Here is a 23,812-nt window from a genome sequence, read left to right as displayed (position 1 = left end):
AATATTCACTGAAGCTTTGCCCCTTCCAAATTTCTAAAGTTACTCTGTTTAATGTTAATCTAAAAATGCTGAACTTCTTGGTGTCTCAATGTTGACTTTTGGTGAAGGATAATCTATAGAGTATACATTACTTTTTTTTTTAAATTTCCTAATATTCCCCTGTAATTTAACTTTTACTGGTGGGCAAGCATTGCATAGTCAAATAGTAAATTCACTATAGTAAATTAATCAAATAGTAAATTAATTCACTAAATTAAAGAAAGAGTATCAACCACTTTTTTTATCTTGTCAGCAACTTCAAAATATCTTCCCAAGGTTTTCCATTTTAAAGAAAGTGCTTTAGAGCAGTAAATACTTTTATGCTAAGTGTTCTTGCATTTTTATTTTTGACCAGTAATGGGCAGTCACACATTTTTCAAACACACAAATCTGCCCATCTAAAACCGTTAGGCCTAAGCAAAAATGGCCTTTGTATCCTCTATATCATGTATAGTGTAGTATTGCGTCTAGTATCCCATCGCCATTCCAAGATATCCGTCTTGAGCAACTGATGTCATCCCAAATCTTCCAATGTTGTTGCTCTTCACAGAATTGTCTCCCTACACTGTAATGAAACATACTGCAATTATGTGAGTCATTTTCCTGTTTGAAAAATAAAATAAAATAAAATAAAAAAAGAAGGTTTTTGCTCTAAAAGGAAGCTATCCTGAAGCACAGTATCTGTGATGTTCCATATTGTTCTTGTCCAGGACCCAACAGTATACCTCAGACACTTACCATCCTCTCCTCGCTATCAGAAATACAGCAGTTGTTGGCAGATTCCTAACAGGAAATTATCAGGACTTGAACACCAAGAGCAAATTTATTACTTACAGTTTCTATCATTCAGCCAAAAAATGAAATCTACAATCAAGCTGTTCTGAGATAGTAGTAGTAAAATAAACACTTTATAATATTGGAAAAGAATGATAAAGACCAACATTTCAGCTGTAGTAACCACTGAAACCATTTTCAGCCTTCATTATTAATATAAGCAGCAAATGTCAGCAAAAGCAATTGCTTTGATGAAAGCAAATAATGTGGTAAGGTAATTTTTATCCCCAAAAAGAAAAAAAGAAACAAGAAAAAAAGGAAAAAAAGAGAGGGAATCAACTTAGTTGTAGGGCTGATCTTTTTGGTTTTACAAGGACCTGAAGTTACACTTCAATGTCAGGCTTTATTTTCACTACTTACACTTATATATTTCACAGAGAATCTCTTGTGTAAAGATGGAGAGCTAAATGCCCAATAGAGAATGTCAGTTTTCGGGATTAATTTTTTCCAGCTGTTAATAACTACAACAAGTAATAAAACGCAACAACCAAGTTTGAAGTAACTGGTGTCAATTATTATCTCATACCGTAAAGCAAGATACATAACAAGAAAAAGCTGTCAATATTCTTAATACAACTATGAAGTTAAGATACAAGATGGTACTTCAAGATGGTTGGTAAAATGCATTGTATTAAAGCAAAAGTGTAAGCTTTGGAATCCCACTGTAGAAGGAATGCAGAGAGCAATTTTCATAGGAAAAAGTGTACAGTTTATGCCACACAAATTCATCATTCACCTCATGTAGATGAATCCTGGCCTCAGCTTATCTGGTAATAAAATAATTAGCATCACCTGATAAATTACAGTAACTGTAGCACATCCATGAAATCACCAGATGGATGCATCTTGGGTAAGTTTCTGCATTAGAAACTCCACTGAATCACAAAATCACTTGGATTCAGTAAGAGAACAGTTTTTGTGGCAGAGAAGGTGGAGTTAAAAGCAGTTAGCTTTTTGCAGTCATTGTCAGTCGGGAATGAGCCTCAGCTTTTTTTCCCCACCTGCTCTCTCCTCTCTGCCTGTCTGTCCAAGCTGGGGCTGAGGCCCCTGAGTCCTGCGTGGGGCCAGTGGGAAATGCCATTCATTGTTGAGGCACTGGTGTCTATGGGGCAAATGTAGTCTGCAGACTCATCAGGCCTCCTCTTTCTCAGGTGACTGAATTGGGTGAAGCCCAGCTTCTTTGGCTGAAAACACAAGAATGAAGAGAGTTTACACTCTCAGAAAATAAAGCACATAATTGTACCTTTAAGGCAGGGGTGTCAAACTGGTGCCAAGGAGGGCCGAGGCTGCAGGTTTTCATTCCAACCAAAAACTCCACCAGGTGATTTCACTGATTGGTTCCTTCTCTCTGCTTGAGGGTGAGGTAATCAGTGATGGAGTTTTCGGTTGGAATGAAAACCTGCAGCCTCTCGGCCCTTCATGGCACCAGTTTGACAGCCCTGCTTTAAGGGTACAACGACTTGTCACTGGAGCAGTCCCCTCTAAGGCAGTGATTCCCAACCCAGTCCTCAAGGACCCCCTGTCCTGGAGGTTTTTGTTTCAACTCTACTCTTTCAGACCTGATCCATTTAAGGGCTTCATGCTGATTGGCTGAAACAGATCTACCTGAAGAGGGCATGCATGAAGGTGCAAGGGCCTTAATTGGGTCAGGTGTGCAGGAGTAGAGCTGCAACAAAAACCTGCAGGACAGGGGGGCCTTGAGGACTGGTTTGGGAACCACTGCTCTAAGGTACAGCTTTTGCACCCTTGACATTGGCTACTTATTTGTACCCTTGTGGTTTGTATCTTAAAAAGACCAGTTCTTGTTCCTATATTATAACCACAATATTGAATGGATAATGGTACTACCTATTTTTCATATCCACAAATCAAAAAAACATTTCACTTCACATGAAAATCCAAATTAATATTAAATTAAATATTAAATATTTTACCTAATTTATATATGTATTAAGGTATTTATTTATATATTTATTTATTCATTAATTTATTAATTTACAAATTCATTGTATTTGGCCTAACAAATGCTATTTCCTGATACTGGACCTTAACATTTTGCGGAAATGTACCTTTTACTGCTTGGGAACATTATGTTCCTTTTTGGCTCTGAAAAAGGTACACATAATTACTTTGAGGTCGAATAATTAGCCCTAGAAGGTACATTTATGTAGACTGTACCTTGGGGGACAGAAATGGACTCCTACACGTACCCCTGTTTCTGACAGTGTAGTTTTGATTGTAATGCAGCAAGCTTGAGCTCTTACCCTGACTTTGGCTGTGGTAGTGAGGGGCACATGGCCTGTGGCATTGCCGTACTCTCGTTTCTCTTGTGTGGCCTGAGCCCCCACCAGGGCCGAGAAGGCAGTGGCGAGGTGGCGGCGGAGAAGAGTTTTCTGAGGAGGAATATTCAACAGCAGGGCCAGTGTCTCTGAGCTGAAACGAGGCTCAAGAATCTATGGAAGGGCATATTGACAGCAGCAGTGGCATTAGTGTATTTAGGTAAGGTTTTGTTCATTGATGTGACTTGTAGAGGCTGTGGATAACATGATTTTAAGTAATGATTCACTTACAATCAACCCTCCATGGACACCACTGCCCCGTAGATTGGGAGCATACTCGGCTAGATCTACTGCTCGTAGCCACTCCATTACACGATGATTAGACCACTGGACCACCTCTGAAGGAGAGGGCTGTTTCTGAGGAAAGTAAAAAAAAAAAAAAAAAAAAAAATCCATTGTATCCCTTTCCATCCCACTCAGCTATTTGCATAATTCGCCCAGTCCACTTTCTCACCTTCCAACCCTGCTTACCTCTTCACCCGGCCTGCGTCGAAGACAGTGAGGGTTGAACTTATTGGCATGAAGGACATGGATGGCACATTTAATACTGAGGTGGTGGAGTTGGCTGGTCACCTTTAGCGTCAAGAGGTCATTCTGAAGTATTGGAAAAAATTATTTGGTTAGTGAACTTTACAAACTGCAAGTAAATGTACACTCTTTCAGTATTACATAGTTGAAATCCTATTGTCAGAAATCCAGGTCTTCATTGTCATAGCATTGTAGAGACACACAAGCCTTACCACTGTGAGGTATTGAATCATACGACCATCCACTCGGGCCTCATGGAATTGGTCTTTATACTGAGGCAAACCAATATCATCCAACCAGCCTGGAAAAGGGCGAAATCAGAGAATTTACTCCACTTTTATAATGCTGATACAAACTTCACCAGCAAAACACATTTGTTGTGACTGCTTAAGAAAGATACAATTTTTTTTTTCATTTTTAAGAGTATTGGCTATCCTTCACCTCCCAATTTTGCAAGTATTATTATTGTGGTTATGTGTAAATCTTAAATGCAGAGTCGACTCATTAGTCAATATACAGGGTGAGACAAATCTTGTGATATTAATCAATGTGGTTTTATGGGGGCGAAGACACAATTTGTTCTATTGTTCAGATAAAGTTAGCTAACAGCCGTTCTAAATTCTCTGTGCTTTGCTTTCTTTATGCTATATTAACAAGGAGGGCAAACATTTCTATGAAAGTGAAAATATAGAAACTATAGTAGCAAAAAATGAAAAATTTTAGATGTTTTAGCCAAGAAGACTCAGTAAAGGTATACTCCATTAGGTATTAATGTCCTTATTTCAAAATACCGTTTGATGGACTTGGTTCTTACCCTCCAATATGTCAATTTCTATACAGGGTCACACTCGGTCTCTATTTTGAAGTCAGTATTAATGGGGTATTAGGCACTAACCAAGCTTAATAAAAGTGAAAGATTTTCTTGCAAATACGCAACTAGCTGGTACACTATAACACCGGCAAGTTGCACATTTCATTTGGTGTTAAACCAGTTTCGGACATTTCGACAGTTTGGGATTTTCATGGTCTGAACTCAGGTTGCCAGTGTTGAGGTGGGTGCAGTGGCACAGGCAAGTGTGCCTCTTATGCAGATTAGCAGCACTGTGGAATTTTGGTGGCACTTTGGTGTTAGATAGCACCTTCGACTTCACCAGCCAAAAGCAGGTCTTAGTGAAAGCAATATGGTGTTAGTTGATGGAGGTGCAGCATGAATGAATGAATACAGTTTATTTGGTCAGTCATTATAAACAAACATTATGACACAGGCACATTTTTCTTTTCAATACCATTTGTTCAGACACACAAAAGATTCAGTCAGGATTCAACCAAAAGGGTAGGGCTGAAGCAAAGCTTTTAAGGAGCACCTAAGGCGGTTTTATACACGGTCATGTGTAATGTATTCAAAATAAGTTCATTTTTCCAAGGAAGAAAGAAGAGAAAAAGGAGAAAAGAGGCAGCTCAGGCATCTCCAAAATCATACAGACCCCTTCATGAATGATGTACTTGCTTTAATATCATTTATTGGTTAAAAGTTTGGCGACGCATTTCACCGCATGGGCTTCATCAGGCTTTCATTCATGCATGATGAAGCCCATGCGGCGAAACAAGTTGCCAAACTTTTAACCAATAAATGATATTAAAGTGACCACATTGTGCGCGGCCGAACCCCTTCTTCTACTATGGACTTCCTTCCTGACACCACCAGCACCAATGTTAAGTTCTGAGCTGTGCAGAGCAATCTACCTTCTTGAACTCTTGATATACTTGCTTGTTTCACAGTGATATAAATTCTCCAAGCAAGAGAAATGACTACTTGCAGACCAAAACTGTGGTTTTCATTTGATTGAGGTGATAATACCAGTAAAGCTAGTGTTATTGCCTAAAACATCTATAGGCCAACTTTATTAGATTAAGGGCTGTTTTTTTACCCCTAGCTGTCCTCTTGTCCTCTACAGCTGCCAATAGGATGTATGAAAGCCTTCTCATCTGGTTGATCTAATTTCTATAGCCATCTGAAAGCAACAGGTCCAGTATGTTGTTCTATCCAGATAGAGGCAAGTAGTGCATGTTTTCAAAGCACACCACAATTGCACATGTTACAGTATCTAGGTATCCACTGGTTGACTATATTTATACAGTGGAAAATATAATCAGCTGTCACTCCACATCCTTCTCCAAAAAACATCAGGTTGCCAGGAGCAACTGATTGCGTCCTCTCCTTTTCAACAGTTCTCCCAAAAGTAGCAGCTGAATTTTTTTTTTTTTTTTTCTTTTTCTAATAGCTAAAGGCCAGTGAACATAGTGTGGTAGTACGTGATCTAGTAGTACGTAACTGTAACTGTTTGAATGAAATTTCATAGTAGTGAGGCAGGAAACAAATGTGCATTTGTGTGTGTGTTTAGGTAAATTTCACTTCCCACATTTCTCTCTGGAAACTGAAATAGTGAAAATAGGGCCCTTTTTCAGAGTTAAAAAAGTACAGAGCCTGTCTAGTTTGGGTGTGATGGAGGGGGGCCCACGTGAAGTTTGCGCCCCAGTTGCCCTGTGGCCTGATGATGTGGTCCTGCTGAAATGAAAAGAACATACAGTACAGACTGAAAACTGAATGTCCACAGATATATGTAGACACAGACTCACGTGTGACCCAGATGTGGTCCAGCTCAGAACTCTTCTCTATAACTTTTGTAGTGAATGCCCTCAGAGCCAGTTGTAGCTTCTTCCTGTGCAGAGAGTTCTTCATACCCATCTCCTGAGGTCATAAGGCATTTTGTAACACAGTTAATGGTGACATTTCAAAACACATTATAATTTTTTAATTCATGGTCAGTTATTTATTTTTTCCAGTGTTTTTTTTTTTTTTTTTCTGATCTAAAGCTGAACCACCTATCAGTAACTGGTAATATCATCACAGACTTCTTTAATTGAGTTATTTGTGCATCATTTAAAAAAAAAAATGTATCAACAATTATCCTGTTTCATTTTCTAACCTTCTCAAAGTCCTGAGGCGTAGCAGACAGCAGTGTCTGTCCATTGTCAACCCACTGTCTGGTAAGATTGACATACTGGCCAAGTCCATAGTCCTCTAGCCAGCCACACACCTGCTCCTTGGTCCACTGGCTGAATGGAGTATTCATATCACTGACAGAAAAGAAAAGCACACATCAAATAAATGATAAACTAATAACACATATTTCTTTAACAATATGGACTGTAAAATAGATTTTAAAAAGTATCATACAGCAAAAGCAGATATTAATACTTCCATTATGATTTTCTGAGAAAGGGGGATATGAGGATCAAACTGATGATGTTTCATTTTCTTAGTTTGCTGGGCTGTCTGTCAGACAAACATATTGTAACAGGAGTCACTATTACAGGTGGTCAGGCAGAGATGCACTAAGCCTTACCGCACAGAGCAGGAAGACTCAGGGGTTCGGGTCAGTCTGGGTCCTGCTGTGGCCCGCAGCCCCCCTCTTCTAAACTGCCCTGCGTCTGGGTCTGCCCCCTGCAGCCCTCCGGACTGGGTTCTTCGGAGTCTGTAGAGAGGACAACATACTTTAAGTATAAACATTCTGGAGGAACTCTTTAGGAGTCAATAATTCAAAGATAAATTACTTTTAAAAGAATGTATTTCATCACTGTTATGGGTACAGCGTCATATGCTAAACAAACTTGTACAGAACAAACATGTTGAAGGCTTGGAGCCAGGAAGATGTAAGTGGCACACTGGGCAAAAGTCAGACCTCAAATGAAAGCTCTTGAGGAGACGTACTTAGTGGTGTCAGTAAAAAAAAAAAAAAAAAAAAAAAAAAAACTGAAATTTGAAATCAACTGAAATCTAAAATCAAAACATGCAGTTTTGTTTTGATAATGAAATGGCTTTTTGTGTAGTGAAATTACCTATTAAAATTCTTAATTTTTTTTTTCATCCTCACAAAATCTTTTGTCACAGTTATGAGAACTCATTTTGCAATTATTTCAATGATAATTTTCACTGTGGTTAGTCTGAAATTCTGTCATTTTCATTATTTCCAGATTTCTTAATGAGCTGTGGCCACCATCTGTGCTATGTTTTGGCCCTTGACCCTACACGCCAGTAAGTTTGGGTGCATTTGGTATTTGATTGAGGTCCAATTTTATCTAGGCTATATCTGACAGTTTTTAGCATAGCACAAAAAAATGCAAGGAATTTTAACCTAATTTATGAAAAAGTAAAATGTTATGAATTGTTCTTGGATTGCTGACACTCAATTTAATTTGACAAGTTTGGACGCCACAAACCTCGTTCATTTTTTCCCCATAATAACACTAATAAACTTGAAAGGGGATATCAGTGCTTATATATATATATATAGAGAGAGAGAGAGAGGGAGAGAGAGAGAGAGAGAGAGAGAGAGAGAGAGAGAGAGAGAGAGAGAAACTGTCATAATCAGAGTTAAAAGTTATTTAAAATAGTTGATGAAAGATAGGCCTAGTTTTTGTTTTGGCTTTCCTGGAAAGTTTGCCAAAGTCTACTGACACCGTTCTGGCTCCAAGCCCTGCATTTATTCTCACACACTCACTTTCCCCAGAGCCTCTTGAAACTCCTGTTATTCTTCAGGTATTCTGGTGAGCCAACAGCTCGCTGGCCACACTGTGTATTCACCCCAGAATTCACAGGGGAATGATTACTTGAAGGGCTGTCATCAACTTTGTCCGTCTTTCCTTTCAAAGGGTTACAAAGACTACAGTCAATGTAATACTACTGCATAGAAGGGCATGACATTTAAAGGGGACACTTAGATTGTGTTAAGAGGTCAAAAAGTCACAATGTACCCAAAGACAAGGCACTATTATAGTCTTGGCAAAAAAAGCATGTCGGTTCTTAAAAAAGAACTAGCTACCTAAAAACTACCTCTACCTTATCCTGCATTTGTGGAACCATCATAAAGATAAAATCATGATGACAAAGTAAAAAGCAGTAAAATACAAGTTTTTTTTTTTCTGCATTCCAAATGTAAAATGAAGCAATACGAGGCACACATGCTGTGGTTCACCTTTTCACAGCACTCTACTTGAGGCATAAATTGCAGAGGACTAAGTTCAACAAATAACTAATTGGTTAATGCCCCATGAAAAATGAATTTCAGCTGAATTTTATAATGTATAATGTTTATGGTATCGTCCTATACATCCACTCTATGGCAAAATCCAGTAAAAAAAAAAAAAAAAAAAAAAAAAGATTAGGGTGGGGCTTAAGTTAAAAATGGTAATTGAGGATGGGATAGGGTGGGGTGGGGTGGGGTGAGTGTGGTCAATCAGAGCAAGGGCGCGGGTATGTTTTAAGAGAAAGCCTATCCCAAGATATGCCTGCTCTGTCAGTAGCCCCCACAGTTAGCTATGATCAAAGGTACAGTGGTCTTATAGCCGTAGGAAAGTGGTTTGCTTAAAATATGAAACAGTTGCATTGGCTTTCTGGGAATTATCAGGCTCAAGATGAACATGTGGATGTCACGGACTAAGGAAATCCAGCCTTATTGTATATGAGTGCTATAAACTCCATGCTATCTACCTTATCATACATAACAACCCAAATAGCCTGAGTCGATATTTGTGGATTTATTTACTTTCATTGGAGTCTCCATCCTCACTGCCATCTGGAGACTTATGACTGTGTGTATCACTGCTGCTGTCTCTGTTCCCATTCTGCTCTAACAGAGAGGAATTTACAGGTAGCGTTTGACTTCTGGGTTCAGCATGACCACTCTGGAAAAAAACAATACAGAGACATGGCTCAGAAAAACAGCTCTGTCATATATTAACAGACCAATAGAGCAGCTTGCACATAACACTGAAAAATTAAAAAGAAGAAACAAAAGAATCAGGAGTTAATAAAAAGAGACAGTTTGCACTGGGGGCAGGGGGTTAAAATACCTTTGGTGAGGGTCCGTTTGGTAGGTCAGTCATACTACTTGATAAAGTCAGTGGCTCTGTCCTGAGAAGATATAACCACAGTCATCATGGTAAAAATCCAACTTAGTGAAGTTACTACTGTCCATTACATAGTAAAAGTGTGCCTCAGTACCTGCAATCCTTGTCTTTCTGGACCAATGAATGAGATGTATGTTGGAAGGATGAGCTGCTTGTGGAAACCTGGGATAGATAGGTAAATAAATAAATACATATCTATTGTTAGGGACATGACAATGACAATCTTAGCTGCCTAAGGTCATGTTAATGTAGGTAGGTCTAGTAGCTTAACAATAAGAATCCATTCCTCTCCTCATGCATATAGCATATAAGGCCAGCTGGAATTTGTTTTTTACCCACCTCTGACTTTATATCCTCAGATTTGGCACTAGCAGAGTCAGTATTCTTTGTCACTCCCTGCTCTTCTTCTTCACTGCTGCTTGATGGAGTCCTGCCATTTGTCATTGAATGGACAGCAGGTGGAGCTAGAGTAACAAAGATAAAAAGCATTTTGTCGCCCACCAACCAAAGTCATACTTTTCTCTCATGGGAGCAAGCGTGTCTGCTTCCAATTTAAACAATCCTGCTGTTGCCAAGATAAAACAGATATCGCTAGGAGAGAATAAAGAAGTGTATAGGCTGCTTACCTTGCCTTGTGTTGTGAGTGACCTCTCTGAATTGCCTGCACTGGTTCAGCAGCAGAGTGAGCTCCTCAATGCGGCGGTCCTGCAACACAGAGCAAAAAAAAAGGTCGGCAAAACCCAATTAAGATGTTTATCTACGGCCAGGGAAGCGCACATATGGACTGTGTGCTTCACTCTATTACTGACCAATATGCTACATAAACATCCATTTTTCTCCATGTGGCTTTTTACATCAAAGTATTGTACAGGGAGGGGATTGACATAGGCCTGGCTGGAAATCTAAGCTGTGGTAACCAGCTGCATGGATTGTGTTTTTTGAAGTGGTGCCTATGCCTGGTTTTGCCATGTTTCTCTTAATGCAGCTCACTCCAAAATTAGGCTTGGCAGATCGAGGGCTACTTAAGTGTGGCTTTGCCTGAAATTACTTCTGTGTGTGTCAGTGTGTGTGTGTGTGTGTGTGTGTGTGTGTGTGTGTGTGTGTGCGCGCGCGTGTGTGTGTGCGTGTGTGTGTGTGTGTGTGTGTGTGTGTGTTTTCACTAGTGTGTATGTCAACGTCAATGGCTCTTTAAAGTTCCCAGATTCTCCGCGTAAAGGAGAATACAAAAGCCCCTCTGTACTATAAATGGTGGAGGGTGGTGCCTCTGAGACATGGCAACATCTAAAAAAAGTTACCTTACAAATAGCAGTGATGATGCAGGACTATAGCAGGCCCCTAAGACACTAAATGTATACAGAATTACATTATGGTCAACAGATGATAACAGTTTGTGCTCCAAAACCACACACAGCTGTGTTGAACTGAGAGAGGCGGAATATATTTTCATTTTCCTGGTTACTCACCTTCTCATCATTGGCAGCTAACAGTGAGTCCATTCCACTCCTAAGCCTCTGCAGTTCCTGATCTATAAAGAGAAACCCCGCACTGATCATTAATCTCTATAAACATAGCTGCTATACTTGGCCATGTCAGATGACTGGTTTGTACCAATATGGTGGCGTTTTTTTTTTTTTTTTTCTTTGTTGCCTGTCCTTATGTGGACTATGTAAAGACTAAAGTTTTTAACAACAATACACATACAGAGAGTATAGTGAGCCACAATAACTGTAGCAGGTACTCAAGGCATGAATGCCATTGACAGAGAGAATTAATATAAGAAAAGGTAAAGAATTCCAATTTCAGCAATTCTGAAAGCCAACAAAGATGCAAAAGAGAAGAGGGAAAAGGGCAATAATTAATTTTTGAAACCAATGATTGCCAAAGGTGCCCATGAGAGCAAATGGGTAACTACACCGAGAAAAAAAAAAAATCAAGGGGCATGGTTACAGAAAAATTTATAGAAGAAAGAAGTAAGATGTCACCCATGGATTTAAAATGATTTTGATTAAGCAATTTTAAGGCTTACATTTGGTGTTTAGCCTCCTCCTGTACATCTCCTCTGAATGAGAGAGGGAGAGATAGAGAGAGTAGAGAGAGAGAGACTAACCATGAGACATTACTGTAATATTAAGAGGTGTGACAGACCTTTCTCACAGCTAGTTTTTACTGTATGTTAATGAATGCAAAAGAGTCTCATAAACTGTGTCACCTATCAGGCTTGGTAACTCAGTCAGAGTGATAGGCGTGGGCAGGTTGGTGGAGTGTTTGATGGCAGCTGCTTTGCTTACCTCTGTCTGAGCTCTCAGCAGAAAGAGAGGGTCTGGCCAGGAGCTGAGTGTGCAAGCTCTCGATCTCGGCATTCTTACTGAGCAGAAGCTGCTGAAGGCTACTGATCTCTGCCTGTGGACAAGACACAGTACATGATTTTAAAGTGAACACAAAGGCACATGCACAGATGTGTAGAGGCACATAGATATACACATGTAGATGTACATGCCCACACATGCCTGTGCACACACACTCCAACATGACAGCTCTTTCACATCCAAAACTACAAACAAGGCATGTGCGTGCATGCAATTACTTAGTGATGCAAACAGCACATGTCCTCGTTTCAAACCCAGTTTTTGCAAGATTTTATTTTGCCAAAATTAGCTGTGTAATTAATGGGGTACATACACAAAGCCACCGCAACACAGCAGAGAAATTTAATTTCTCTGAATTTTAGGGGGGCATTTACTAGACCAGTCCTGTGTGAAGTTCACAGAGTGTGAGCAAAAACAGATGGCAATAAAGTTGAGGCTGATCTATTTGCCAGTGTGTTCTCTGTCTCTTCTTCTTTAGTGGAAGATAGTGTAGAATTACGCTCTCTCATATCCCACATCAAACCCCTATTTTAAATTATCAGTAGGTCATTTCCCTTTATTTGATTTGTTAAAAAAAAGTAATGTGATAATTGATCACTTGCTAAACATGTCAAATTAGCATCAATAGCCATTAATGCTCATACACGCTAAGATTTTCTCATTTTGATATAAATTGAACTGAAAAATCCCTGACAGCAACCCAAGTTATCAACTGAGAAGACCAAGGGAGATAACGGTACAAAACATGTGGCGAATGTTCAGTTTGCGATGCTGGCTAAGCTGCCAACTGATAAAGATATCTGTTAATGAGATATTCGACAAAGTTTCAAACTGATAGTGCTTTAATTAAGAGCAGTGAATAGTAATATGACTTTGTATTGCAAACATAACAATACACAAAATGCATTAGACATCAAACTCCATACACTGAATCCAACTCTAACTAAATTAAACTAGAAAGCACTCAGTAGAGCGCAGTAGAACTTCCTGCCAACAGTATGAAACTGTCAAATGAGACCCTGAAGCCAGACATACTGTGATATAGTATAAACAATAAAGTCATTGATGCAAGGAGATGGTTGGAGTGGTGGATGGGTAAACCCAGACTTTCCCATGGGAAACCTGAGTTCAGGCCCCATGTTAAGCGAGAATGGTGTTAGTCAATGTTGGCTGGTGATGTTAGCGATTGTACGATATGATTCCTAGGATGACAAATCTGTTCCTAACCGGAACCATAACATTTCCCTAACAGGCCCCTACTGACACATATATCACACCTATATTTGGAACTGATTTGTGATGATGCCACCCATTCAATAGCCTGATAACAGATAAATCAGGTGAAATGTTACATGTCTTTTTATATAACTAAGGTAAGGGTCAACTCTAACTTTTGGAGATGCCCTGCTAACAAACAGACAAATGAAATGGGACAAAAATATATGTGTTGGTGGGGGTAAAAATGATAGATAATGTAGATAATTAGTCTTTTAAGAAATGTATTGCAGTATGGCCCTTGTCATGTTGTGAATGCAAGCTGGCCAGGGGACACTGGAGCCAGGCAGTTAGTTTGCTATGAACAGATGGAATTGTGGGGGGGGGAGTAAAGGGAAAAAGTGTGTGCCTAACAGAAGATGTGTCTTTTAAAATGAAATGACCAGGGAACTGAATGGGGAGTAGGCAGGTACAAGAATAGCACCTCTAGAGTCTGGCAGCAGCCCTCCCACTGCTGCCTCTCTTTATCTGCTCCACAGTCAACCTCAGCCCAGAGAGCTGCATGGGCCAAGAGAGACAGGTAACACACATGGAGAGACACAGAAATAGACAGCCACAGGACAGGAAAGCCAAAGAGAACAGACTGAGAGAGAGATGATGAAGTAATGGGAACAATAATGGTTTTATCATTAAGGAGGTTAAGAATTTAAACTAGAGAAAAAAGACAGAGAGAGAGAGTGAAAGAACGTGAGCAGGCAAAAGAACTCAGGAATGTCCGAGAAGTTATGCCATGGAATCATGCCAAGGTACACAACAAAGACATTAAAAAAAAGACTAGACTGTCCTTATATCTATTTCTCCTTTGAAAATAGCTCTCAGACCTCTTAAGAAAACAGAGGTGTTCCTGAATGAGAACGAGTGTGTGCAAGAGAGAATGACTCATTTAAACTGGCTGGAGCATTGGATTGGACAGCATTTAGGAAAGTTGTGCATGATTGGACAGTAGGCGATGGAATCTGGGCACTGATGGTGTGTATGTTCTATAGTCTAGACACCATGGGAATCAGAAGTTTATTTCACCTTTGTTGCTTTGAGTTTCTTCTCGTACTGGAGCTTTTGATCCTCCAGGTGTTCAACTTTCTCCTTGAGAATTCGCAGCTCCTTAAATAAGCCCTGAAACACAACATGAGAGATTTTTTTAATAGAGTGTCAACTCTGCTTTGAAATCTAAAATAAAACCATCTCAGTGTAGCAGCCAGGTTATATGTTCTGGAAAATGTTAGTAATTAGCATATCAGTTATTTCACGACACCCCGAATTAATTTATATTCAGTGACATTTACAGTATAGATTACTTGAATCACACAGTGACAACTATTTCTGAAACTTAATGCAAATCTGCTGCAGATAAATAAGATTAGCATGTAGTGTTTTTCAAACAGACCTCTCTGGGGAACAGCAGGCCCAGGTTTTATGGTAGCTGCTTTGCATTGCTAAAGGTATTTTGTATGTGGCATTTGCATCTGCATGAGAGGATTACACACACTGAAATGAGTATGCCCATGCTCTACATCAGAAGCCATGCAGACAGGCGCTGCCTACACTCTCTGTTCCACAGTGGCACTGCTGCTGTCCTGCATCTGAGCTACTCTCTCGGAGACTGCATGTGTTTCCATCAGGCCTGCCTGAAGGCTTCTCCAGTTTGTGCATCACCTCTGGGGTACTGTCACAGGAAAGCCCCTGGTTTGAACTCTGTGCCTCAGTAGACCAAGCGGGACAAGCCTCTTGTGAGCTGCTGTCAGCCTGGATCTCCAAGGCCTTTTTCTCCTGGATCTTGTTATTGATCTCCTTTTGAAACTTACACATCTGCTCCTGTAGCTCACTAATAAAATTCACTACAGTCTGACAAATGTAGTGAAGGAGGGGAAAAAATAGAAAGAGATATTTAGAAAGAAAGGAGGGAATACAGTTTGTGTGTGTGTGTGTGTGTGTGTGTGTGTGTGTGTGTGTGTGTGTGTGTGTGTGTGTGTGTGTGTGTGTGTGTGCATATGTACATGCATACTAGCATATATTGTTAGTACTGATGACTATACAATGTAATTTCTTTATCTGGGATCATGTCTGCATAATGTCTTGATAAAATTAGGTGAAAATGTAGATTTGGGGGTATGAAGGCGCAAGTCTGAAAATGAACATGTATGAGAAACACAGATCTTTGGCTGTTTTCCATAAACACATGCACTGAGCCAGTTAAACAGTCACATCAGGCTTGTTTTGCATTATATTAGTGAGCTTTAATTCCCTCCTCCTCAGGCTATACCAGATTTGTATTGAGATACCCTGTGGAACTCTGTGGTGCCATTCTGGGATATCACACATGTTAAGTATATCAGTTGGGAGGTTTGCACTGTTAAAATGTACCAGAGGAGAATAGATTTGACATCTATTAGATGTTTGCTGGGCTCATATTCCTACAGAAAGAGTGTAAACAGCAGCCGAGTTATGCCTGGACTGTGGACAGAGGAAGTCTCACTTGGGGTCCGGTAGAGCGGATATGACAGATGATATGGAGTGCCTCCATGGCTAAATTTAACCATGAGCTTACTGGCTCCACAGCAAGGAGGCTTCCATAGTGTGTGTGTGGGGGGGTGCGTGTGTACGTGCGCAAAAATGCATGTGTGTGTATGTGTTTGTGTATTAGAGGCACCACGTGGGAAGCCAGCAGAATGTTCAAAGCAGATTTCTGTCATTCTCTTTTAGTCCAAGCAGCTGTCATAGGAAGAGTGAAGTTTGCACACATGATGAAAGCAGAATGGAGCAGAGATGAAATACTATAACTGTACAGTAAAACATGCCTATTCCATTTTGCTCTGCCTAAATATGCAGCAGAGAATGAATCCTCTTTTCACTTATATAGGCTAGGTAAAGTCAAATATTACCACCATGTGCTGAGGTACTGGAGGGGTTGGAGGCTCAGTTTTATAGCACCACTAAGATTTGAGAATTACATGCTCTGGAATGAAGCCTACACGTGCTCATATTTTGCCTGTCATCCATCACGCCAGCTCTGCTCTAGCCTGCACCCTTTTAGCCTGCGGACACAAAGGCTCTTTGACCAGGCGTGTTTTGACAGTAACTACATACATTACAGTATCCTGTCTGCTAACACTTTTGCACAGAGGTGTTTCCTCTCTCCACTTGATATGATTGTTGTATGCCCACTGTGGCAGGTAACCTAAAACATTGGGCTAAAGCAAATACATAATCTTGGTTGAAATGACAAAGAAAACAACACTTCATGAATACTGGTTTTCAATAGCCCTTGTCCGGGAGGAACAGAGTAGATATTATGGTGATTTTTTTTTTCCTCACCATCCTTTGAGAGTATGTTTATGGATTCCCATAAAGTCAGCAGCTGACTCTAAGGTTAAATCCACCAAAAAAAATGAAAAAGGATTTTCCCTGTACCCTAATCATTCCTGGCAAGGTTACATCCAGATCTCTGTCCCCAGGGTCCACGCAAACTAAATTCCTCCTTGAAAGTCCCCATCAAATCGCACTATAATTTCATATGGCTATCAAACTCACATATTTCCCCAAAAATTACAAATCTACCATCTGGAAAAGGAAAAATAAATGAATAAATAAATTCCCACTTTGAATATGATGATTGCTATCACTCAATTAACAAATGACTCAGTTTCTTAAAATAAAGGGAAAGGAGGTAGATGAAGTCCTAGTTGACAAAGCAGCAGCAGTTTCAAAGAAATGTTCTGTTTTACTCCAAAATCAATATTTGACTTTTTGGACTGGAGACTCTATAACTTATTTCAACTTTCAGTGTAACTCTTTCCACTTCAACACTTTCACTGAAAATGTACTACTGTGAGACTATCAGCTCCCCTCTTTTGTAAAATTTGTCTTCAACTAAGCTTGTATTACTTTACCTTACAAGTCAGATATCCTGTTTGGATGGATACGTTTTAGGTTTACATGAGTACTGATAAACACATTCAAACCCAGACATGTATATTACTAAAACTAATAAATCCATTCTGACCTCATTGTATTTACATTTGTCTGTGAGAAAGGTCCTACCTCAGCTTTGTGCTGCCTCTCAGTCCCATGGCCCTGTTTCTCCTCCATGTCTGCCAGCTTTAGTTTCAGGTAGGACACCTCCCCCATGAGGCTCAGCTTCTGGTTCTCCAGTGACGTCCTGTTCAGGAGCTCCTGTCATCAACAACAGACACAAACAACATGAAGCAACTCCAGCAACCATCCTACTACACATGTAAACACACACAAGTACATACATTAAACCCTGAAAACACAAATCACACAATACATACTGTGCAAAGGCAACTTCCAGCATGAGTTACAACAAGCTTCCAGCTCTGTAATGACAGCCCCCTCAGACAAACCCACTGGTTTCAGACGCTGTTTGAGTGGCTAAATATACACAGCCCATGACCACTATTTATAATGCCTATTTCACAGCTCACTCAAAGTACAGAGCTGAGGGGACAGAAAGGGGGAGAGAGAGAGAAAGGAAGAAAGAGTAATGAAACTAGAGACAACAGTCCATTCAAAACACAAATAACAGTAAAACAACCTTGACAGGTGCATTTTACTATGAATGACAACTGCTGTCAATCAAACCTACTACTGAGTGGCCTTATGGGTCCACTAATAGTTTGCAACTATTTATCCTCTTCACAGAGAATGGGTGTGAGCCTTCAGTGTGAAGCCAGTCTGTGCAGGCAGATGTATTACTAATTTGCTTGATGCCAAACAGGTGCCAAATCACTTAAGGCCCAAAATGAGGGGCATCTGAAGCAAAGAAACAGTACATATGCATATATCCATTTAAGCTTTTTAAAGGAAAATATCTGGGCTTCTTCTTGAGCACACATGGAAAATATTAGCGCTTTGTCACTAGGAAGAGATTTACGGCTCAGGTCCAAAGCCTCATAATGACCACCTCTCCAAGAAACCAGCCCTGGCTGCCCTTCAGTACAGCACTGCACATAGAAATAGACACTCTGTACTAACCATAAGTTCACAACCCATCAGATAGATGAAAGATATGTATTTGACACTGTGAGAAAAGCAATTAGCAGGAGCTGAAATGTTGTACTTTGTATGGAAACATTAAAACAACAGCATTATAAGCACGAAAAACTTTTTTAACCCTAAAATTTTTACATTTTTAAACTTTAAAATTTTGTCTACTACCTGGTTGATCCTACCACAAGGTCAGGCTGCCACAGAGAAAAAGTAAGCCTATTTCACTCATGGATGCAATAATTTCACTTGTCTTGTAGCTTTTTTTGGATTAGTTTCATAGGCTTATTCCATTCAGCGTCCTTCCCCGTGTCTGGCAAAGTCCCTGCTGTGAATTTAAAAGCACACTGAAAGAACTGAAAGATGTGGAAATACACCTCTCATATTTAAAAGAGCACCTCCCCTGCTCTCTCTCCCTCCCATCTCTCCACCTTTTGCCTTTTGCTGCCATGCCTCCCTTCCACATACCTCTTCTGTCTCCCTTTTCCTTGCTAATTTTTCTTTCTTCTACTGCTCTCTCTCTCTCTCTCTCTCTCTCTCTCTCTCTCTCTCTCTCTCTGTCTCTCCCTCTCCCTCTCTTTCTCTCTCCCTCCCTCCCTCTGTGAGCATGCAGACGCGTGTCTGACTCAGGCTGGGTGGTTAGAAGTTAGGGGAGTGGCTATGGCACTGTGCTCACCTGCCCCGACAAACCACCACAGTCCAGTCTGGCCGTGAGTAGCCCAGACATACACTCTGAAACAATCCTGGAGGGAATCCAACAGTCCTAAATATTTTGGTTGTCAAGCTGATTGAGATCCAGCCACACTGGAATTCTAGCAAGGAATTTCCTCCTGGGAAGCTGAACTCGTCTTGAGCTACACTCTATGGCCTGTGAGCATAGTTTCCTCTTGGATGTGTCTTGGTGTCACATATAAAAGATAGATGGACAGTCTGGGTCTTGGCAACTCTCACTGACTGGAAGAACAATATTGGTATAAACGCCATGAATATGCACTGGCGAAAGTCAGAATTTCCTGAGTGTGTGCCAATTACACATCAAATATTTGTTATAGCATGAGTCTTGAGGAAAGCGCTTTGACACAAGTGAGTGTAATCTGAGGTTTCTGAAGCTGTGTACCTGCTGCAGCATCTCCTCTGTGGAGTTGAGTTTGTGCTGGTGCTCCTCCAGAGAGCTCTCTAGATCGCTGATCTTCACCCCCTGAGCTTCCACCTGGTCTGTCAGCACGCTCACCTGCAGGTGTGTGTGTGTGTATTGGTGTGTGTATGCGCAGAGAGGGATTGGAGAGGAGAGAACAAATATTTTTGCTACACAGAAACTGGAAAGAAAATCTCCTTTTATCATTATTTGATAATTTAATAGTCACATTTAACACCAGTGTCAGCCTTGCAAGATACAAAGTCCATCATCAAGGATATCGAGTTGAAACAAAGGCCTCTGTTCTTTCTATCTGTTCTCAGGCACAGTGAACAAGACGTACAGTACTGTGAAACAAACTAAACATTACTAAACAGTAACTATGAAACAGTGTTAGGTACATGACTACACATTGGTGAGACACTTTTTTATATAAGACATAGTGTTTTCACAACATCATAATGAGTGGCAGTTGATTGTATGGCTTACAGTTCTCCATATGATCAAAGGAGAGCAGTTTCATTTCCACAGTTACTATATACCACCAAATAAACCTTCTTGAAGTCATTTGGAGCTAATTTTCTACCATTTTAAAGCCATTTTCGTTTCATTGCTTGTGTTTCACTTTTGTTGACATATCCTCCTGAGTTGCCAGATTAAACTGGGAAAACATTTCCTTTGAGAAGAAATGAATGATCCTTTGTCCTTCAGTAAGCATTTGCTGCACTTCTGGGGCTCAAGGCAAGTCTGCAGAGTGCGGGTTAAAATGTAAATCTGCCGAGAAACTATTAAGGCCATGGAACAGTGAATGACCACAGCCGGGCCTCACCAGTCAGTTGGATGGGATTTAGCAGAGGAATGTTGGTGTGTATGTGAGACCTGCACATGAAGGCAAACAAAGCACCTGCTCTCCCACACACCAATGTGCTGTAGCGCAGCGTGCTAGCCTGAACCTGTCTGAGGTAAGCACTTGCTCAGCAATCCTGGGAAGTACAGTACCTACGAGTACACGTGCGCGCGCGTGCGCACACACACACACACACACACACACACACACACACACAAGACAACCAGACAATCTAGTATTGTAACATCACTAAACCAACCTGATTACTATTGCTTCATCTGTCTAACAAAACAAAAACAGAATAATTAGCATTCACACTGCTATGTGATATGGGTGCTGTGTAGAATCAGTACACAGCTTGTATACAATGGACAGCGTCAAATAAATGGATGTGCAGTCATTCTTTAGATAAAATGTGTTGCCCACTGCAACAACCTTTTAGAGGTCATGTGAACTGAAGAGACAGACAAATATGTGTTATCTTGTTTTCATCTAGATGCATGGTAGAAAAAAAAAAAAAGAAAAGAAATCAGATCCAGAAGAGAAACCGATCTCACCTGAAGAATGAGTGATTCTTTGTCTCCCTCCAGACGGGATAACCGCTCCTGGTAGGACTCACTGCTGCCAGGTGAAGGGAGGTTTACCTTGAGAGTAAAGGTGAGATAATGTTCAGTTAGTGCACTGTGAACACAAAGCAGTCATTGAATTTGCCTTGACCAACAGTTTTCCCCAATGAGGTCGCAGCCTCAGACATACACAAGTGCACATACTGTACACACACACACACACACACACACATACACACACACACACACACACACACACGCACGCACACACACACACACAAACTGTCCCACCAAGCTGTCAGTCTCAAATAAACCTATTGTGTCAGTGCATGGTGTGTGGAGCAAGCTGTAAGAGGTTTACAGGTCCTAATCTTACTTTTAAATGTTGTGTACTGGCTAGTTAGTGAAAAAAAATCGTTTGTAAGAACTGAGCTTAGGCCTGTCTTTGTATTTCAGAGTCATCAGTGCCCAATGGAAATAGAACTGAAACCAAATGAGATCAAATTGCGCAGAAATTCAGGCTTTCAACCACAATCATGGAAACTTTGTGTCCCAGCGTCCACCATCCTAAGCCAGCCAGCTCAAGTGGTTTTCAGTAATTTTAAAATACCATTAAGCCTTTAATGGAGATCCGAGAGCACTTTGTGCATCAAACTTAAAAAAATACTGAATTCACATGTGATATTTTAATGCATTTTGTATTATAAAATTTGAATAGACACTGAGTGAACTTTAATAGAGACTGAATGAATATTTTTATATGATTACACATAAAGTCATTTATGTGATACACCTACTATGATTTGATTTCAGGTTTAAAAAAATAAAAAGCATTGTTCAAACAATTGCTTTTTCATACATGACAATTATTTTGGCCGATAGCAAATTAATTCATAGTTATTTCAGCAGTTTGAAAGAAAACCATTTACTTATCTCTAAGCACAGAAAAAAATCACAGAAAATGATGCGGAAATGTACTTTTTTTTTTTTTACCTTCAATTGCTGAAGTGTTAACAATGGTATTACACTGACTGATGAATAAATGCATGTAAAGGCTTGCTCCAGGGATCTGACTCATTCCATAAGAATGAGAACTTTATGGAGACAATGAGGATAAAAAATTTTTTCTCTTCACGACTGAATAGTATGTGGCTAAACACATTCAAGTTCAAAAGCCACCCACCAGTTCAGGTGGTAGAAAATTTTCTTAACTGACCAGCATATCAATTTATCTTTCTCCCCAGGCACTATAACCTTATGACCCGTCTAGCAGACTTGTTGACATGCATTCAGCAACTCACCCACGTGTCTCGCCTGTAGCAGGTAATTTGGTCACCTCAACCACGAACCATTTAAACCCCCAATACACAGGTCTATGCTAAGTCTGTTTCCAATTATTTGATTTTTTTTTCTCCCTACACTCTCAGAACGGTTTAATTTTCCTTACTGCAAAATTCTTGAAAAGTTATCTCTACCAGGATCTTTTTGATGTAGCCTCAGTCAAACCATAAAATTTAACTTTTGAGATTAGATATAGAGAAGTTGCATCAGCATTCTTAATGACTGCTCTAAAATAATGAGTGCTACATACTATAATCAGATAATAGCTAAAAGACATGTGATACTGGCAATTATGCTTAAAGTTAATCACAGTTTTTGTTGAATTCCTATAATCATATTTCCAGTCCACTACTGGCCTTTAGATCTGACGGTATATGTGATATGAGAGAGCCCTATTTGACAGCACAGCTCGTCAACTCACAAAACAAAACAGCCATCCCTTCCTTATTATCCTCCATGTCGACTATGACTAAGTGACAAAAACAACACAGGATTAAAAAAAAAAGAAGGAAAAAAAGAAAGTATGCAGATGCCAAGGGGAGACTTGCAAGGAGAGAATATCTTACCTTTCTGAGCCAGGCAAAATGTTTATAGAAATCAATATCATACTCCATTCTGCAGCCCCATTGTACAGCAGGTCTGACTTTTTCTATTAGGTACTACAACATTACTTATTCAACCTGCGCTATGAGGCACCAAAAACTAATTGAGTTTCACAGTAAGACAAAACACTGGAACTTAATGGTGCTTCTAAAGGAAGAGGATTCCTGTGCTCTTAATCTCCCTGAATCCAGCTCTTCTCCTTTTACCCTCCATCTTCCAGCAGCACAGAGTGCAGAGAGGACCTTGGTCCGTGTGGTTTAGAGTCTGGGCAGGCTAAGACTCCAGAGCTGAGCCATATAACTCAAACTATGCCAGCTGGCTGCCCTCCCTCCCTTTCTTCTCACTCTTATTTTCTACCTCTTGCTCTCTCTCACTCTCTCTCTCCGTGTCTCTCTCTCATACACACTCAAACTGCCCCACTATCTATCACAATTCTGTATTTCTCCCATATTCCATCTACCGTTTTTTTGTCTGTCCTCCCTCTTTGTCCTCTCCTTCTCTCTGTGTGTCTTGTACTCCTTCTACTTGGTCTCAAGTACCCCTCACTGCAGCTAATTTTGCGGGGCTTTCTAAAGGGGCACAGGAGAGAGGAAACTTTCTGCAGCACATGCTTGTCAGATGTGTAGAGCAAGATCAAGCCAGTAAAAAAAGCCAGCGGAGGGGGAGGAGGAAGCAGTGGAGGGCTATGAGCTGAAAGGAGAGTGTAAAGTTGAAGTTCAAGATATCAAAATAAAGAGAGGAGAGCAGGGCAAAACACTGGAGGAGGAACACGTGGATCAGACAAACGAGCAATTGTTGCAGGGGAGGTGAGAGAGGGGTTACACAAAGGGATATACATAAGGATTAAGGAAATAAAAAGGAAAAGGAAAATGAAGAGGGGTACAACTGCTTCTAGTCTGAACAGGAACTCTGGATCTCATTACCAGTTGAGCTTGCAATAGATCCAGCCTCCTGCTCACTACTCC

At 40.3% G+C, this 23,812-nt stretch overlaps 1 protein-coding gene across 4 annotated transcripts; it reads right to left on the bottom strand.

Moving 5' to 3' along the window:
- Positions 1–1,171: 1,171 nt before the first annotated feature.
- On the bottom strand, positions 1,172–19,530 carry ppfibp2a (PPFIA binding protein 2a). 4 transcript variants are annotated; one of them, XM_030048541.1, is made up of 20 exons: positions 19,473–19,530; positions 17,390–17,521; positions 14,372–14,464; positions 11,999–12,110; positions 11,737–11,766; positions 11,174–11,235; positions 10,337–10,415; positions 10,050–10,174; positions 9,805–9,872; positions 9,654–9,714; positions 9,347–9,485; positions 8,303–8,444; positions 7,148–7,276; positions 6,728–6,878; positions 6,378–6,489; positions 3,953–4,041; positions 3,684–3,806; positions 3,444–3,569; positions 3,138–3,326; positions 1,172–2,057 (listed from the first exon to the last, which is right to left on the bottom strand). In XM_030048541.1, the coding sequence occupies exons 1-20, from the start codon at positions 19,482–19,484 to the stop codon at positions 1,857–1,859; spliced, it is 2,175 nt and encodes a 724-aa protein (XP_029904401.1). In that variant the 5' UTR covers positions 19,485–19,530; the 3' UTR covers positions 1,172–1,856. The 4 variants fall into 4 exon arrangements, with proteins under 4 accessions (XP_029904401.1, XP_029904404.1, XP_029904402.1 ...); XM_030048544.1 differs by lacking the exon at positions 19,473–19,530 and adding an exon at positions 18,733–18,802 and having other exon boundaries at positions 11,737–11,769; XM_030048542.1 differs by lacking the exon at positions 19,473–19,530 and adding an exon at positions 18,527–18,674 and having other exon boundaries at positions 11,737–11,769.
- Between the last annotated feature and the right edge of the window lie 4,282 nt (positions 19,531–23,812).

The sequence above is a fragment of the Myripristis murdjan genome, chromosome 3, assembly GCF_902150065.1.
Source record: "Myripristis murdjan chromosome 3, fMyrMur1.1, whole genome shotgun sequence".
In the NCBI taxonomy this organism is placed as follows: Eukaryota; Metazoa; Chordata; class Actinopteri; order Holocentriformes; family Holocentridae; genus Myripristis; species Myripristis murdjan.
This window is presented reverse-complemented; position numbering and strand designations above follow the sequence as displayed.